The sequence below is a fragment of the Vulpes vulpes genome, chromosome 2, assembly GCF_048418805.1.
Source record: "Vulpes vulpes isolate BD-2025 chromosome 2, VulVul3, whole genome shotgun sequence".
Taxonomy (NCBI): Eukaryota; Metazoa; Chordata; class Mammalia; order Carnivora; family Canidae; genus Vulpes; species Vulpes vulpes.
Window position 1 is genome coordinate 154,968,117 of NC_132781.1, and position 18,403 is coordinate 154,986,519.

The following is an 18,403-nucleotide window of genomic DNA, read 5'->3' on the forward strand; positions in this document are numbered from 1 at the left end:
ATTCTCTCACTTAATGCTCACAACAACCAAGTAAGGCAGGTACTATTATTGTCCCTATTCTAGAGACGAGGAAGCTGAAGCTCGGAGAGGTTATGGGAATCGCTCAAGCTCCTGGTTAGTGAGTGGCCCCGAGGGCAATCTAGCTCCAGCAGGACAATGGTGTATTACAGGCTGGTGTTCTCAAACTTGAGCTGCATCAGAATGACCTGGAAGGCTTGTTTTTTAAACACAGATTTCTGGGCTGTACCCTTGGCATTTCTGATTCAGTAAGTCTGGGGTAGCTGGGAATTTACACTTCTAACAAGTTCCCTGGTATTGTTGATGCTGGTTGTCTGGGGACACCTCCCCCCACCCCCCCTTTGAGAATCACTGGTGTAAAACATGATCTTGATGGTGAGCAAAGGCACAGAGGTGGGAAAGTTTCAGTGTGTTCATTTTAGAGCAGAGAGGGTGTGAAGGAGAATGCTTGGTGAGAAGTTGGGAGCTGCTGGACTGGGAGAAGAGAACCCCAGTGATGAAGTGAGCACTGACTGGTCTTCTGGTGCCTGATGCAACCCCCTGCCCCATCCTAAGTGAGCCTCCTACTCTCTCACATTAGGGACACAGGACCAAGGCCAGCTGCCATTTACCATAATATGTCTGAACGCTTTCCATCCCTAAGCTCTGCTCCTTAGAAGAACACTACGAGGTAAGGATCACTGGCTTCAGTTTACAGATGAGGAAGCCTGAGACTTGGAGAGGGTAAGAACATGCCCAGGACCACCTAGCCAGTCCATGACACAACCAGGATTTAAACCCAGGCTTGTCTGGTACCAAAGCCGTGTGCCTTCCACTGAGCTGCACTGCTTCACTGTAATGCAAGAGGGAGATCCTTACCCCAGCAGCAAACAGTTCAGGGGTGGCAATTCAGGCACTGTGGCAGACTAGTGGGTGGCCTGCAGCTCAGGCCTACCTTTCCAGACAGAGTGGGAACAGCAGCCAGACCACACCCAGGCAGGCAGTGGGCAGCAGCTCTCCCAGGGGCTTCATCTGGGGCACAGTGCCTCCCACCTCCCTGGGTCCCAGGGTGCGGGACACTGGCTCTGGGAGGGAGGGAGAGAGAGAGCTGTCACACAGGAAAGAGAAATGACAGAAACCTTCCTGCTCTAGGGGTGCGGAAAGGGAGGCACTCCCCGAGTTTCTGCTGCAATAAATCAAGGACATTAAAGACAGAAAAGTGAGAAGTAGGCCCCTCCTAGCTGCCTTCTGGGCCTGGGGTTAGAAGAATTTACAGAGCAGGCCCAGGGTAGCTGGCCCCAGCCCCTGCCAGCTCCAGGCGAAAGCAAACTCCCCAACCAAGGGGTCATGGGAGAAGCCGGGAAAGGCCTGGTGGACCTCCTCCCTCCATGTCAGTTGGGATCCCCAGCACTTTGCACTGTTCCTCATTTGTAAAATGAGTCTTTTATTAGGATCCATGTAGGATTATGAGGATTGAGGGCACTGCCACACAAAAAATGATTAGAGCTGACCCTGGCATGTAACAGGTGCTTAATACATGAGGGGCTGCGAAGTGGCTTAAGACATGGTCACTCTGCAAGTCTATGGCAGATCTGGGCCTAGAGCCCCAATTTGCTGACTCTGGTGGAATGACCATTATCAGCTTTGATGAGCTATTAGTTATATCTTACCACACTCAAAAATTAAAGTTTAGAAGACAATGATAAGGTCCCATCAGGAAGAAAAGGCCAGTGTTTGTTGTTCATCCAGGAGACTTTGCTCGCCTACATGGGTCTTGGATCCATCCTGTCGGGATCCCTCAGCGTGAGTCCTTGCTACACAGCGGCTGTGGTACCTTCCGTGTTTACCATAGGCAGACACCTGCCAATTGTTCTTCTGCACTATGCCATCAATTCTGGGCCATGGCCCTGAGAGACAGGTATTGGGGAAATTGAGACTCAAACAGGTAATATTACCTACTCACCATCATTCAGCTCGTAGGTATTGGAAGCTCAACCTGAACCTGGACCTACCTGCTGGACTCTAAGATGTTTTTTACCCCACACTAGTTTCCTTTCAGGGTGTCTTTCTTATTCTGGAAATTCCCTTCCTCTGGAATACACTGAACCAATGGTCCACTGACAGAGAGTCAGGGATTTTCCACCCACACCAGGCAGGAGGGAATGAGTAAGAAAGTGAGATGCCTGGAAGTTTCTGGCCAGGAGCTGGGAGCCCTAGTGGCCTGGTCTCATGCCTGCTCATGCTACCAATCAACTTCGTGACCCAAGACAAAGCATTTGGCTTCCAGAAAGTCTTGATTATAGATGAGATTAGCATTGACTTATGTTCCAAAGCCTGAAATCCAAGGACTTCTGGTACCTGTTCTCTTAACACTGAAACTGAGGATTGAGGGCCCAGGGGGTGAGAGACATGAAGAGTTCCAAGGACTGAGCTCTACTTATGGGTCACAGAGCCAGAATAAGGAGGGGAGACTAAGCGACCCTCAGCCTGTTCAGTCACCTTCCCAAGGGGCTCCACAAACTTGCTGTTGATGCCCCTAAGGCAGAACTCCTGAACTACTAGGAAGTAGAAGGGGAATGGGGGAGGGGGATGGCAAGAAGACAGCCCTGAGTTGCCTTCTTGATGTCAGATCTCCACCAGGGGCACAGCACAGAAGAACCTGTAGTATCTTGAGAAGAAATAGCACCAGGGTCATAACCTGACAGACTCAAGTCAGCTGTGTGTCCTTGGGTAAGGCATTTGCCCCTCTGAGCCTATTTCCTCATCTGTCAAATGGGTCAATCGAGTGTCTTCCATGTGCCCAGTCAGGGAGTCTCCTAGGCCCCGGGGAATCAGCCAAGAACAAGACAGATAAGGCTCTGCTCCCATGGAACTTGCAGTTTAATTGGGTAAGACAGACCATAAACAAAGAGATAAATGAGTTAATTTTAGTCAGTGATAAGCACTGTGAAGAAAATTAGAACACAGTCATGTGATGGAGTCACCAGGGTTGGCTACTTTAGAGAGGGGCTAATCTCACGGGCTGTTAGGAGAATTAAATGCATTAATGTAAGAAATGTGCTTAGCCTCGAGCCTGCCAGAATAATCACTCAGTAAATAACAGCCATCATCATCACCATCATCATGACCACCATCATCTCAGAACCCCCAAATGACAGTAGAGGGGAGACTCTGCCTGAGGTCCTTAAATTAACATCCTTTCTAAGCCTCCAGTCTGTGAACAGGTTCTATGTCAAAAACCAAAAAAAGAGACAGTGTAATAACCCCTTGCCTTGACTTTCACACTCATTATCTCACGGGGCCTCCCAACATACATCATGTGTTATTATCTCTACTTTACAGACCAGGAAATAGGCAACAGAGATGTTCGGGGACCTGTTTCAGGGGACTGGCCAAGTGAGTTACAAAGCCAGGCCTCCTGGGATCTAACTCCACAACTAGTCCCTTTGCCATCAACCATTAGTTTCCAAAAAGGGACACAGAAGAGAGGAAAAACCCGATAAATAGGGGTGGCATCCATCCCTCATTTTAACAAATATTTGTCAAGGAACTACTACGTGCCAGGCCTTGTCCTGGGCAAACAAGACAAGAAGGTCATCCCCGATGTCATGCAGGTTGTATTTTAGTGGCAGCAAGACAGACCTGACCACAAAAACAAACAACTCATGTCAGATAGGCCAAGAAAGCTATGAAGGAAAGGAAGCAGGAGCCTGACCTGCCTGAACTTTGGGGAGTGACTGGATGTTGTCAAGAAGAGAGCTGGAGGGGGAAAGGGAGTAGAGAGATAGGTAGGGAGGACTTTGGATCTTCCAGAGGGGAGGAGATGCAGGATCAAAGGCATAAGCCTGGGACAGCTCCTAGAGCCTGCCCACCTACTGTGTGCCAGTTTTTTTGCATATATGTTGCCTTGTTCTGAGGAAGGCCAGCCCCCTGAGGAGGAAATTCAAGTCAGAGATTTGATAATACCTCACATTTGCATGGCATGTTGGATTTTTCAACATGCTTCTCATACGTTTGTCATCACCTCTGATCCTGCAACGCCCCTGTAAAGTAGGGAGGAGACGTATGACTATCCCCTGTATGATAGCAGGAAAAGTTGAGCCACAGAGAGGGCCCCTGGCTTGCCTAAGGGGTGCCTAAGGCCACCTAGCTAGGATCTCATGACAGCAAGCTTTGAACAGTGGTCTCTGGTTTCTAGCATCAAGAACCTTCACAAGGCTGCCTCCTCAGAGCCCCTCCCACCCAGCTTTCCCTCCGTTTGGGAGAGAGCTGAATACAAAATCAAGAGAGAGGAGCTCAGGCATCTACCTGATAAGCCTCACTTCCTGAGGCCCCTGTCTCTAGCCTGTATGGGTGCACAAACTGCCCATGCAGGGGCTCTCGTGTGGGTGGGGCCTTTCCCCAGTAGCTCACTCTGGGCCCACAGCATGGGAAGGGTGTGGTACCAGCTGTTCCACACCCAGCCAGACTCTTGGCCTCCTGACTCTACCATGCATCATTCTGGGCACCAGGATGGAGGAACCAGGGTGGTGAAGTGGGTTTCATCCCAAGTCCTTTTGGGCTCTCAGTGCCCACTGCTTTCTGGCTGAGAGCCATTTGAAACTCCCAATGTGACTAAGTAAATGAGTCTCAGCCATTAGTTGAGGACTTTTGGATTCAATTTAGCGTGCAAAGGGACTTTCAAACTCTAGTTTCTCAGAGAAGGTGTGACTTTGCCTAAGGACACTCAGCATAGAGCAGGATTGAGATTTGAGTCTTTTAGCTTCCTATCTGGTACTAAATTAAATCACTGCCCTATCCTAAAAGCATGTCAATAATTCAGAGACATAAGAGGAAGGACTATTACTCAGTTTGGAGAAGGAAGAAGAAAACTCACCAAGGCTGGTGGCCTCAAGCCCCACCAAAGGAGGTGCCTGGCACAAGATAGATCCAGTGAACTGGGTCCCACTTCCCTTCAGCCTGAGAAGGAAGAGTTTCAGGGGCGACCTGAGCTGGGTGTTGACACCCAGATACACCCAATAACTTGCCAAACCCTGTCCTGAGCCATCCAGCTTCCTTGGCAGTGATCAATCACACTCACTAATTACCTACTGGGAGGCCCTGCCACAACCGCTCACAGAAGAATCATTTTCCAGTCAGTCCCATGCGAGGTGTTCCCTAGGCATGACAGGAGCACTCCAGGGTTCTCCTGTGTGCCAGTGGCCCATGTAGTTTCTGGATGCACAGGTTGTGAAATGTGCCTTGTCACATACTGGGGGCTCGTTGGGGGCCTCAATGGAGAAATGGGGGAGTCCATTCTAGGGCATGGCTCTGTAGTGACTCTATTGCAAACGAGGTGGCATGAGCTCATGTCTCCGGAATGGGCCCCAGAACTTCACAGACCTGGCTCCAGTTTCAGCTGTTAGTTACCAGCTGTGTGACTTTATGCCAACTGACCTCTCTGTGCCTTATTTTTCTTACCCGTCAGAGGGAAAGATGGGAGGGACTAACCTCACAGAATGATGAGGATAGCTACTATTTACTTGAGGGCTTACCAAGCACCAGGTGCTGGCCCAACAATTCCTAGTCATTGTTTTACTTCATCTTTACAACTCTGTGAGGTGTTACTGTTGGAAAATGCAATGAGATAATGCAGGTCATCAGCAGAGTGCTAGCACATAATAATGTGAATTATTATTGTTATTATTATTATTACTAAAACACACTTTGTAGAGTAGCCCCCAGCAAACTGCATGATAACTCACAGCTTCACCTTCTCCCATCTGTAAATGGGACACCTCTTCCTAGCAGCAACGGGAGACCTGAAGCTTGGAGATTCCCAGATAAGAGGGGCAAGCGTTGCCAGCTTCACCATCTGGCTTTGGGTGGGCAGGCTGAGGGTGGTCAGGCTCCAGCCAACGCTTCGAGTTGCATGTAAATTAATTGTGCACCATTTCCTAATTATACCAGAAACTCGCTTTCGCCTCTTTGAAAAATCCCGCCCTCTGTGGAAATTCTTCTTTCATGTTATGCTCTTTTGGTTTCCCGTCCAATTTTCCTGGGTTTTTTTCCTCCTTCAATTGAGATGTGCAAAGAAATTGAAATCCACCCCTCAATCCAGGGTGCCACATCCCTTCATTCATTCACTTACTGATTCATTCAACAAACACTCACTGAGGGTTACTCTATAATAGGCCCTGTACTGGGTACTAGGACGCAAATGTAAATACTATGCTGTCCCTGCCCTCAAGAGTCTCCAATTCTTGCTGCCCTGGTGCTCCACCCACCTGGAAAATAACACCAAATATCGGTGAGATAATTTCCCTTCAGGACATTCACTAGGTCAGTTGCCCAGACTTTTTAGAAGATGAAAGGAATGGAGGGAGGTAGCCAAGCAGGATTATTTTGCTCCATTTTAAAAACGCTGAGCTCCAATAGGGGAAGGAAGACAGGGAAAGAAGTGAAGGGAACTGTTATTTAAAAGCATCAGGCCCTGTGCCTTTTCATTCTCATACTTGCTCAGGGAGGTGGAGTGGGGGGTGGATGGAGCAGGGGTTGCTTAGCACCAATTTCAACACAGCAACTGACACCTAGTGAGGTTAAGGAGCTCATCCAAAAGTCACCCAGTCCACATGTGGCAGAGCTAGGCTTGAACACAAGTGTGACCCCTGCAGCAAAACTCTCAGCCTGCTGACCCAGCGACTATGTGTCAGGTCAGAAGAGGATCTGGGAACCTCCTGCCTCCCAATCCTCTGCCAGGTCTTCTAGGCCAGTGGTTCTTAAACTTGAACATGCATCAGAATCGCCTGGAGGGCCTGTTAAAACACATATTGCTGAGCCCCACCCCCAGAATTTCTGATTCAGTAGGTCTAGGGTGAGGCTGAGAATTTGCATTTCTAACAAGTTCCCAGGTGGTGAAGATGATGATGATGCTGGTCCAGGAACCACATTTCGAGAACACCAATTTTAGGCGAACCAATAATTCTCTCTTTGAAAAATAATGACTCCCTCTCCTCACCCTCCCTATTTCAAAAGTAACACAAGGTATGTAAAACACAATATACAAAATGTAAAACGGAGAGAAAAATTGGAAGCAGAGACTAGATTCACCTGCATTCCTCCACTTAGAGATAACCACTGTGAACAGTTTGGCATATCTCCTTGTGTTTTTTTGTTTTTGTTTTTTTCAGTATCTGTAGAGATAGGAGGCAGGGTGACTTACTGGTGTGGAGCATCCTTTCAGCCCCTCGGTTAAGACCCAGTTAAGATCCCAGGTCTTCCTTGAGATCTTGAGCAAGCCTGGGCCAAGTCTCAGACCCCTCCTTGGCCTCCTTGCACTTACACTCCCATCTTCATTGGATCGTTGGGAAGGTTCAAGGACATAATGTATTTACCAAGGACTGGACACTGAGTCGGTGGAGTCTGCGCTCCATCATTGGCTGGCTGTTATTTTTAACTAAAGGGAAAGTTTCCAGTATATGCTGCTTGTGTTCCAGCCCCGGGGCCCTTCCTCCCACTGGCCTTCGCTGTGGACCACCCTCACGCCCACCCCCCAGCAAGTCCTCTGTGGCTCCATCACCCGGCAGGGCCCTCCCTGTGGCAGAGCAGCCAGTGCAGGAGCAGAAGCCTCAGCCTCGGGAGTGTCCTGCAGCCCAGCCAGCCGCCGTTAGGGTAGTCTCAGCCCCAGTCCGCCTGTTTTACAGGCCGAGCTTAATGAGGGCTTTTAACTTTTCATTCACCAGCAGCGTAACTCCGACTTTTAATAACACACCTTGTGCACGACAAAAATTTGCTCCTGGCAATCATGGTTTCGACCACAAAACCGCAGCGGGGAGGCGTTCCTGGTTAACTCTTTCAGCGCTCCAGGCCGTCTGGAGCCCGGCGCTCCGGGAGATCAGATGGAGCAGCAGCCACCGAGGCCTGCGGTCACCCACTGGGATGTTCCTTGTCCCCCTCCTACCCTCAGTCCACAGCTTTGGGGAGAGGGGGAGAGGATCCCAGGTTCTGCAGAATGAGCAAGGCTGTCGAGGGGGATACTGGTGCGCCTCGCTCGCTTCCGTCTCTCTCCCCCCGACTCGATAGACCTACTGTGTGCTCATCACTTACTCTCCTGACCTCATTGCCTCCCGGGCAGGGCGAGCGAGCGCAGGTGCGCCGGGCACACAGTAGGGCACCGCTTTGCTTGTAGCTCCAGCGAGGCAGGGAAGACCCACAGCGGGACCCCTAGACCCCCGCGGCGCGCCCACGTGTGTCCCCCCCGCCCCCGCAACGCGCAGGCGCGGGCTGTCTTCCCGCGAGAGGAGGGCCGTGGCGGCGACTTCCGGCGCCCCCCGCCGCCCCAGGATGCCTTGCGGGCGGCCCTAGCCGCGGGCGGCTGGCGGCGCTGGCTGGCGGCACCTGAGGCGGGCCGCGCTGGCCTGGAGGCTGGCAGACGCACCCGGCAGGCGCTGGGCCCGACCACATGAAAGGCCAAGGCGCTCCACCCGCCAGCTGCCTCGAGCTGGGTTCTGAAGGCGCCGCCGCGCACCCCAAGACCTGGCCTTCGAAAGGCCGCCTTCCTCCCCGAGGCCCAGGGATGGGGCCCCGGGTCAGGTGACCCACAGGCGGGAGCGCATTGTTGTCCCTGCCGCGCAGGTGTGCATGGCCCCTGTTGGACCCAGGAGGACACCGAGGACCAGGGAGGAGAAACAAAGTCACCAGGACCCTGCGATTGCCAAGTGGCGGAAGTTAGCCGAGTGCGAGCCCGGCTCTTCCCACCGCACCGAGGGCCGGCGCGATTTCATCCTCCGTCGGAGCTCAAGATGGACGCTGGGAGGAGCGCTGTCTATGGGGGGAATTGGGCAGCCAAGCCAGGGGCGACAGCAGCGCCAGCAGCAGCAGCAGCAGCTCGAAACCTGCAAGCCAAGCACCTGATCCCCCCCCCCACCCCCCACTTATCAGCGAGGGTAGCTGAGCCCTCAGGCGCTGAGGCTCTGTCATTGTAATCCCAAACGGTGGCTTCAGAGCCCGCCTGCAATTACTCTGCAGGCACAGGTTCCCCTCACCCCACCCCAAACAGAGAAGCCTCAACTGTCAGCGGATCCGACTTCAACCCCACATCATTAAGGAGAAAATCAGGAAACCGTTCTGTTGGAGCGACCCAGCTTCAGGACGCTTACCCCTAAGGGGCACCAATGAATAGATCCTGTCTGCAGCCTCTGAGGTTTTTAATCAGATGAGATCGAAGTGAGATGAAGACACATCCTAAGATTTTTGTCTGTTTTCATGGTGTGGAAGAGTAGAGAAAGCAAGAGGTGCAGAAGTACTCGCCGGTTCTTTCCGAATGAAGCAACAAGAGGGTTATTGCTTGCTCCTTACGGGGGCTCTAAACCCATCACTTTTCTAAAGTGATGGGATTCCCCCAACAACCCCATGAAGTGGGTACCACTATGGCTCACAGTCTACAGTGAGGAAATTGAGACTCGGGTGAAGTGACTTGCCCAAGGTCACGCGGCACAGTGGCAGAGCCGGGACTGGAACCCACTAGTGGCCTCCAGTGCCCCTGCTCCTATTCCAGTTGTCAGTGCATTGTCAACCCCACGGAATGTGTTGAAGAGAAATCCGATGCCCGGTGATTGTGCTATGAACAGAGTTGGCTAACCTAGGAGAACTCAAGAGTCAGCTGGTACTCTGGAACACTGCAGTTAGGACCCCCCACCCCCCAGTCTGGTCTCCTGTTCTTAGAACGATCTATTGAGGACCAGCTAGAAAAAAAAAAAGATAGTTCAACCCTTGTCTCTGCCCACTCACCTCTGAGCGTGGCAAGAGGAGGAGAGTCTGTGTTTTAGAAGCCTGGCTTCTCTGCCAGCTCCCTGAGCCCAAGCTAAAGCAGCCTCAGATCCCATCCACATCCCACCTTCTCTGAGGTCTGGACCCAAAACAGGTGGTCATGATGAAGGTCAGCATCAGCCAGTGAGCAGTCTAAATCCCAGATATGGGCAGGAAGGCACCTGCATCCTGCCAGGTAATAGAGATGACCTCACTGAAAACCACATCTCAGCTTCTTCAGCCTTAGAACTGCCCCTGAATAAAATTTTATTAATGCATCTTCACACCTTTGCTCTGTGCTTTAGCATTTTACAGCTTTTATCACACTTAACTCACTCAGGAATCTTACAAAGCATTCTTGTACCCATTTTCTGGATGAGGAAAACGAGGATCCAGTAAGTTAAGTGACTTGTCCAAGATCACACGCCCCATAAGGAACAGAGTTTGGATATGAACCTAGGTCAGGCTGACTACAGAGGGCATATGTTTAAACACCACTCTGTAACCTTCCCACTTGGGGCTGTTCCAACCCAACAAACAAGTCCCTTTAGAGAAACCCAACTCTCTGCCTAAGACAGCTCTTAGAACAACCTCAAAGAAGTTCCTTTTGGCAAGAAGATAGAAAGCCTAGATGGGATTGGGGCTGTCTCTGATTTCCAAGTCCCTTCAGAGTATCAGAAAGAGGTGCCGAAAGCCTTCACAGTTTCAGTCCTGTGTTTCCCTACCTGGCTCGAAACTGCTCAGCAGACAGAAGAAGAAAAAAAAAAAACTATTTTCCCAGGGAAACATTCAACTCTAGCTTGAGATAGGGCTTGCCTCAACACGCCAAAGTGAAATCGTCAGCCCATTCATTTACCCTTACAAATTGCTCTGTGAATCCTGGCGCCGGCCTCCCTGCGCTTCCCCCTTCTGGAAACCCCATCGAGCCTCCACGCTCAGAGAGCGCCAGGCATCCACCAATGTTTACTCACTCAAGTTCATTCGACATCTTCTTGCTCCCAGGCTCCCAGGCTCCAAGATGAAGACGGGCACCAGCACCGAGGCTCTGCTGACCGCTTGTCTCTAATTCTTGCCTGACACAGACATTCCCTGCCCAGGGAAGTGTTTGATTTATGTTGAGGTTTGAGTGTCGGGATTTTGCTGACAGGTAGGTTCCCGGCAGCACTGGTGCTGATTGGCTATGGGTACAGGTGCCGGCGACAGCAGGTATGCCTCAACAGGTGCAAGCTGTTAACTCTTGGCCTGCCGCGTTGGGGGTGGAGCCAAGGGGAGCCGGCTGGGTGGAGCTGGCCAATTCCTTCCTAGGTGAGGGGGAGGGAGGTGGAGATGAGGGAGGAGGAAGGGCGGAAGAAAATGCTAGAGAGAAGATAGAGGAAAAATACAGAGACAGATACTTGGCTAAAGAAAATCTCAATTTCTGTTTCTACTTCGTATCCTGGATACTTAGGAACATCCCCATGGCCCCCAATTCTGTTGCCCCTTCTACCCAGTATCAAATACTTCACAGCCACCGGGGAATTCTCAAAGGAGAGAGCAGATCCCCTCCCTCCCCCAGCTGGACCCTCACCCTGGGGTAGGGGGGCTGTCTCTGTGTAAGCTCCCTTTCTTTTTTTCAGAGCTTTTCCCTTAAGATAATAATAGCTTCTTTCTAAACAATGTTTTACAGTTATTCAAGTGAGTTATTTTGATTCTCACAGTAACCCACTGTGGTAGATATTACTGCACACCTTCCTTCCAACACACTTCACAGGTGAGGAAAAATGGGAGGCTGGAGAGATAAATTGACTCACCCAGGGCAAACCTAGTGAGTGTCTAGATCTGAATCTTCGGTCATCTCCAAGTCTGGCTGTCCCTTTGAACTGAAGTCAGTGGCCTCAATTCAGCAGACATTTATTGAGCACCTCTTTGTGTCCCAGGCCTTATTCAGAGACAGGGGTCACTGTTTGGGAGGAGTCTACAGTCTGGAGTGTGTGTGTGTGTTGGTGGCAGAGGAGGCAGCCAGCAGTAGGTTGAGAGGTGGCCTTTTATTTGGTGTGGTACAGATCTGAATGAGATATGAACAACCCACATGCCTTTGGCCAGCACAGAGGAGATGGAGAGGTTGAAGTTGACCACCCCCAATGCCTTAGCCAGCTGGTCATTTCATGTAGTCTAATAAGTGCTTTCTTCCTCATTGGAAACACAGAAGAATCAGATGCCTGTTAGACTAAGAAATTGTGGAATAATTGCTGTGAGCTGCCTCCGTAAAGAACAAGGTTGGTAAACCTAAAAGATCCACAGACAAAAGTAGAAGAATGCCAGAGAATTGTTTTTAGAGCTTCCACCAGGATTAATCTGAAATTAAATCTAAGCCAGAGATCTTGGTATCTGTTTTTTTCCTTCTCTCTTTCTGTTCTTTGCCCACCCCCTCTTCCCTTTTAGCAAATTATCTCTTTGCTCTGTCTTCCTGGGAGCCTCACCTTGGCCCACTCCTTTCTCTCCCAGGGAAGGGTGGGGTTTCAGCTACTCCTGCCAACATGATGGAGGTTTTTAGGGTAAAGCAGAATCCAAAGGAGAACCCTCTTGGGGTGAGGTCAGGCTGATAGAGAAAGGGTACCAAGTTTGAGAACTGTCAGGAGGCTGTTTGTGGCAGCCAAGGGGACCCCTGATAAGTAACAGTAAATAGTAATAGTAATTGCTAATAAAGCCACCAGCTCAGAGCAGGCCTTTGCAGCTGCTCTTGTTAAAGTAGACATTCAGTCACTGTATCATACCACTTTATTGGGTTCTCTGCAAAGCTCTTAGAACTTTGTGATGTTTTTATAATTGTTCATTGTCTGTCTCCCCTTCTTTTGGAATGTGAACTCCGTAAGAGTAAAGACCATGTCTGTCCTGCTCCGTGTTGAATCTCCAGTGCCTCCTACAGCGTCTGGCAGGTAGTCGGTGCTCAGTACACCGCGTCAGGCATTGTGCTACGCCTTTACTTACACGCATTGTCTCATTGAATCCTTCCAAGGACCCTGTGAGGCACTTTGATTATCCTTGTTTTAGAGCTGAGGAAACTGAGGAACAAAGTGATTAAGTGAGTTAGTCAAGCCACAGAGCTTAGAAGTGGTAGCGCTAGAGCTGGGATTTGATCCAAGAGCAGGGCCTGGTATCCAACCACTTCACAGATGTTATTGGTGGCAGGAGAGCCACTGGGTGCCAACTGTAACTGCAAAGCTCACTGCAGCCCAAAGGATGGCACACTTGTCTGCCCGCCTCCTGGAAGGCTGGGAGTTTCTGTCAGCTGTGTTGCAACTCACAGGTAAAGGGCTGTGGAGGTGACTCATGTTGGCTGGGCTTAGATGGAGGCTGGGATTCCAGGCGGCATGTCTGTGCTCGCTGGACGTTTTTAAATGGGTCCTCTCTCTCTACTTCTGAATTTTGCCTCTTTCGTCACCTGCACCCATCTGCAAAGATCAGCAGAGGCCCAAATTGTAGGGCAGAAGGGTCCTGTGTCCCCAAACATAGGAAGGCACCCTGGATGGGACAGAGGGACTAGTGGTCTAGGATAGGTAGGCAGGGGCACTGCAGGCTAGTTTACAGGTTTGCCAGGGCGCTCAGGGGAGCTATGCCTCCTAGTCGTGAGGCATGAGCTGTTCCAGCCCTTCAGTAAATGAACCAGAGATGCCAGAGTTTGAGAGGAACACTACCCCGGCTTTGTCCCACCCCTCTCCTTTATAGCATGGGCATGGCCCAGGGCTAGGCTTGGCTGGCACCTCTTCTCTTTGGAGCAGCCCATTCTTGGTTTCTTGGCTGAGGAAATTGAAAACAGAGACCATCTGATCACATGTGACAAAATAATTATATTCATGATAGCAACAGTAAATAATGGTGGCTGCCATTTTGCCCTTGGTATGTGGGAAGCACGATGCTGAAAGTTACCTATGTGAGCTCTAGATTTCCAGATCCGGCCCCACCGTATCATGCTAGGCAAATGACTTAAACTTTCTGAGCCTCAGTTTCCTCAGCTGTAGAATGAGGGTCATGTGAAGGTGAAATGAGAGGACACATGTGAAGTGCACTGAGCAGTGCCTGGCACATAGCACTCCGTCATTGTTAGGAAAAACCTTTTTTTCTCATTTAATTCTTACGTAAACTCCATGAGGAAGCTGTTCCCTCATTTTACAGATGAAGAAACTTGATTCAAAGGGTTAAGTGACTTCTCAGAAGAGAAAAGCTAATAAGTAAAAGAGGTGAGATCTGAACCCACATCTTTGTGCCTCCGTTCTTGTAGAGCTAGATAAAGTCAGGGATTCTCCTGGGTTCAAGTTCGGCCTGGCCACTGGCCACTTCCTAGCTGTGTGACTGGGTAAATTTCTCTTGGGACCTCAGTTTCCCTCCTCTGAGACAAGACTAATGAATCACTGTAAGGGGGGAGCTGCCTATCAGATCATGTAAGGTTTCCTTTTCTAGATTACTTCTGAAATCTAGATACATGATCTCTTCTAGACACATGATCTGCCCCCTCTGGAAGATGGCATGGTCCTTCATCCCTCCTTCTCCTTTCTAGTGTGACACTCTTGGCATGTGAGGGAGGAGTAAAGGTTAGGACCACTGAGTTAAGAACGTGCTAAGGGCAAGGGCCATGTTGTTTGTCTGCAGAGGTTGTGTACTGCATGATCAGGGTGCCATTTTGCAGTATGGACTTGTGCTGTTGGGCACCATGGCACTGCTAACAGTCCTTTTTTTCCCCTAAAACATTAAGACTTCAGGGTTATCTAAAACTTAAGGAAAATCTGTCAACCTACATAAAAATATTGAAAGGGGGGCAGCCTGGGCGGCTCAGCAGTTTAGCGCTGCCTTCAGCCCAGGGCGTGATCCTGGAGACCTGGGATCAAGTCCCATGTCAGACTCCCTGCATGGAGCCTGCTTCTCCTTCTACCTGTGTCTCTGCCTTCCCCTCCCTCTCTCTGTGTCTCTCATGAATAAATAAATAAATAAAAATCTTAAAAAAATATTGAAAGGGCAAGCTCCCAAATGTCAACAGTACCTCTCTGTAGATGCTGAAATGACATAATTTTAATTTTTTCCCTCTGCTCTCTCCCCCCTGCCAAGTTTCTGCATTGATATGGCATTGCTTTATAATTAGAAATGCTATAGAAAATCCATTTTGTTTTGTTTTTGGTATTTTATTATTATGATTTTTTAAAGATTTTGTTTATTCATGAGAGACAGAGAGAGAGAGAGAGTCAGAGACACAGAGGCAGAGAGAGAAGCAGACTCCATGCAGGGAGCCAGACGTGGGACTCAATCCCGGGTCCCAAGGATCACACCCTGGGCCAAAGGCAGCGCTAAACCACTGAGCCACCTGGGCTGCCCTATTATTATGATTTTTTAAAGTAATCTCTATGTCTAGCATGGGGCTTGAACTCACGACCCTGAGATCAAGGGTCACACACCCTACTGACTGAGCTCAACAGGCATCCCTACAAAACTTAAGTTTCAACGCCCATTTAATGATCCTCATGTCCCCATTCTTCCTGGAGCCAAGGTGGAGGTAGAGCTAGAAAAGCCTTAGAGTCCTTGCTCAGAGCTTTCCTGTGAAGTACGTGAGTGGAGAATGGGGGACAGCCCAACTCCTAGGCTCTCAGCAGGGAGCTCAGGAATCAGCTCCAATCTTCACTTATTTCAAATTATTATCATTTATCAAGCACTCACCCCATGATACTTGCTTAAGATGCTTTATCCCATTCCCGCCGTCAAATGGGTTCACCCAACACACCCCAGAGGGACTCAACTCCTGGAGAATCGCCAAGTTACCAAAGGATATCAACTCTGCTGTCAACTGCCCAAGACCTTGGACAAGCAGCTTTCTTCCTCACTGAAGTGATTGCTGTAAGGATTGAAGGAGATAAGGTCCTTAACGTGTGTGTGCCGTTGTGGTTGTATGGGCCAGACACAGGTCGAAGTGCTTCATGTGCATGGCCTGTCATTCTCTTGAGCTCCCCATTTTACAGAAGGAGAACAGGCTCCCGAGATGGGAGGTAGTAACTCAGCTATGGCAGTCCCACTGTCTCCTTAGTGACAGAATCAGACCAAGGTCCACCTGACCTTAAAGCTGTGGAAACCACTCTGTCAGCCTCCTGAGTGCCTTTTTGGAACAAAGCCTTGGATGGGTGGATGGATGGGTGGAAGGAAAAAGGGAAAGAGGAGGGAAGAAAGGAAGGAAAGTAGATAAGGTGATTGATAGGATTTGTAAGGTAGGAAGGATTTATAAACTGGACTGCAGAAACCATTACCAGGAAAACTAAATTTTAAATGGCACCTGTCCCATGTCTCAACATAAGTGTTCAATAAATATTTGCTGAATAAATGAAAAGTAGATGATAACATGTATAATTGACATAAGACAATTGACTTTTTACTTGGATAATTGACATTCTGACCAAATCAACTGTTGCCTTCCACCCCCAACCCCCAGAGAAGACTTCCAAAGTTTGAATTGCTGTGCTCCCGCTTATTAGCATATACCTTTGGACTACTTCTGTGACTCACTTCTGGAAGTTTCAGTTTCCCCATCATCCCTCAGTGGGTTGACTTGAGAATTAAATGAAGATCTCAGTAGAAAGCCAACAGCAAATAAACCATAGGTACCTAATAAAAGATAGCCAGGGTTATAGGTGAGCACCCAGCTTAGAAAAGGGTCCTCAGCCACCACCTATTTCCAGCCCCAATTCACAGGTTAGTTTATAGCACTTGGCACTCAACTTCTCTTAACAGCCTGTTTGATAGTAAAGCTCTTTTCAGTTTAGGACATGTTTTCCTATGCTTTATCTCTTCTGATGAGCTGTAGTGGATGATGGTAGTCAGGGGGTAATACATTTGGGGCCTCATTTGAATGCGATGTTTAGAGAAAGTGTCTCTATTCATGCAAAGGAGTTGGGATTGGCACCTCAGATTTTGGATAAAGCATCACCCTAGATACCATTGTGGATCCTAATGGGTGCCAAAAGAGCTATCCTGGGCATGGATCTACAGCTCTGTAAACATTCCAGTGTAATATTCATCTCTACCCCATCGGTAGACTTAAGTGGAGGGGTAGGCCACACACCCTACACAGAAAATATAGCCCTAATTTGGAAGCATGGAAGGACCTGGAAGTTGTGCTTGTGGAAGGTTGAGGTGGGCAGCATCCAGACCCTTTTACATACTGTACTTGAGATTTTTGTCACAATTCTGCCATTAACACCACCTACATTCCTTCCCTAGAAGTGCTTTGGACAGGAAGAATCATTATGGGGTCTAAAATTGTCCTCAGAGCATCCCTTAAAAAATGAGAAAATCTCCAAATACCTGGAAAACAAACAAGGGTTGTTGTTTTGGTTTGTTTTTTTTTTTTTTGTCTCCCCCTGCCCCCCCGCTCCCCGCCCCCACCTCACACACACTTATCAAGTTGATAAAGATGAAAGAAAATGCCAAACCCCGGTGTTGGCAAGGGTGATGGAAAACAGAACAGGCTCCCTCCTTGCTGGAGGGAGTGTGAATCAGTCCAAATGTGGGCTTTAGATTTTAGCTCATCTTTGATCTAGCAATTTCATTCATAGGAATTTAGACTAAGCAAGCAATCTGTACAAAGAATTATCTGCAAGGATATGCATCAGAACATTGTTTATAATCCTGAAAACTTAATATAAATACTCTTCAATAAAAGCTCAGTGAAATAAGATACCCAGATGTAGTTGCATACTGAGCCACAGTTTGCAAGGTGCTGCAGAAGGCCCCTTAGTGCCCTGGAGGTTATTCACTGAGTTTACAGCACAGTTGTTAGCATTTATGAGTCCATCCTTTATGCAGGGCCCTGGGCTCAGTGTTTAATCTCATTTAATCCTCACACCAACCCTATGAAGTAACTACTGTTATACTTTTACAAATGAGAAAAGGGAGGCCCATCCATGAAGCAACTTAACCCAGAGTCATTCCAGGAAGCCTCTGGGTCTTGAAACTGGGTCTGATGTCCTACTTTGGAATTTTGAGTCTCAAACTACTTTTAGTAAATTAGTCCATTCTTTTTTAATTTTTTTTCATTTTTTAAAAAAGATTTTTATTTATTTATTCATGAGAGACACAGAGAGAGAGAGAGGCAGAGACACAGGCAGAGGGAAAAGCAGGCTACACGCAGGGAACCCAACGTGGAACTTGATCTTGGACTCCAGGATCACACCCTGAGCCGAAGGCAGACGCTTAACCGCTGAGCCACCCAGGCGTCTCTCTTTTTTCTTTTTTTTTTAATGTACACTCCACACCCTACGTGGAGCCCAACTCAGGGCTTGAACTCACAACCCTGAAATTGAGACCTGAGCTGAGATCAAGAGTCGGATCAAGAGTCTGACAGAGCCACCCAGGTGCCCCTAATCCATTCCTGTTTTTAAAACCTATTTATGTGAATAGAAAGCGATTAGGAAAGCTACATACCAGAGAGTATCATATATAATGGGATCAGGGTCATTTATATTATATTCTTTTGGCTTACTGTGGCCATTATTTCTCCTATTAATAAAAGAAAGAAGAAAGAGAAAAGGAAAGGAAGGAAAGAAAGAAAAGCTACACTTATTAAAAGGTATCAAATCAAAGAAGTCTTATCCTGAGCCTGGAAGGA

At 48.8% G+C, this 18,403-nt stretch overlaps 1 protein-coding gene across 2 annotated transcripts in view; it reads right to left on the minus strand.

Moving 5' to 3' along the window:
- GRHL3 (grainyhead like transcription factor 3) overlaps nt 1-11,041 on the minus strand; it is a 34,114-nt gene extending 23,073 nt beyond the window's left edge. Inside the window, exon 1 of one of the 2 annotated variants that reach the window (XM_026012539.2) lies at nt 10,755-11,041. In XM_026012539.2, coding sequence (XP_025868324.1) covers nt 10,755-10,771 — 17 coding nt within the window. In that variant the 5' untranslated portion in view covers nt 10,772-11,041. Of the gene's footprint in view, nt 1-7,747; nt 8,232-10,754 lie in introns of those variants that run through there. The other variant, XM_072750768.1, reaches the window with a different exon arrangement.
- Between the last annotated feature and the right edge of the window lie 7,362 nt (nt 11,042-18,403).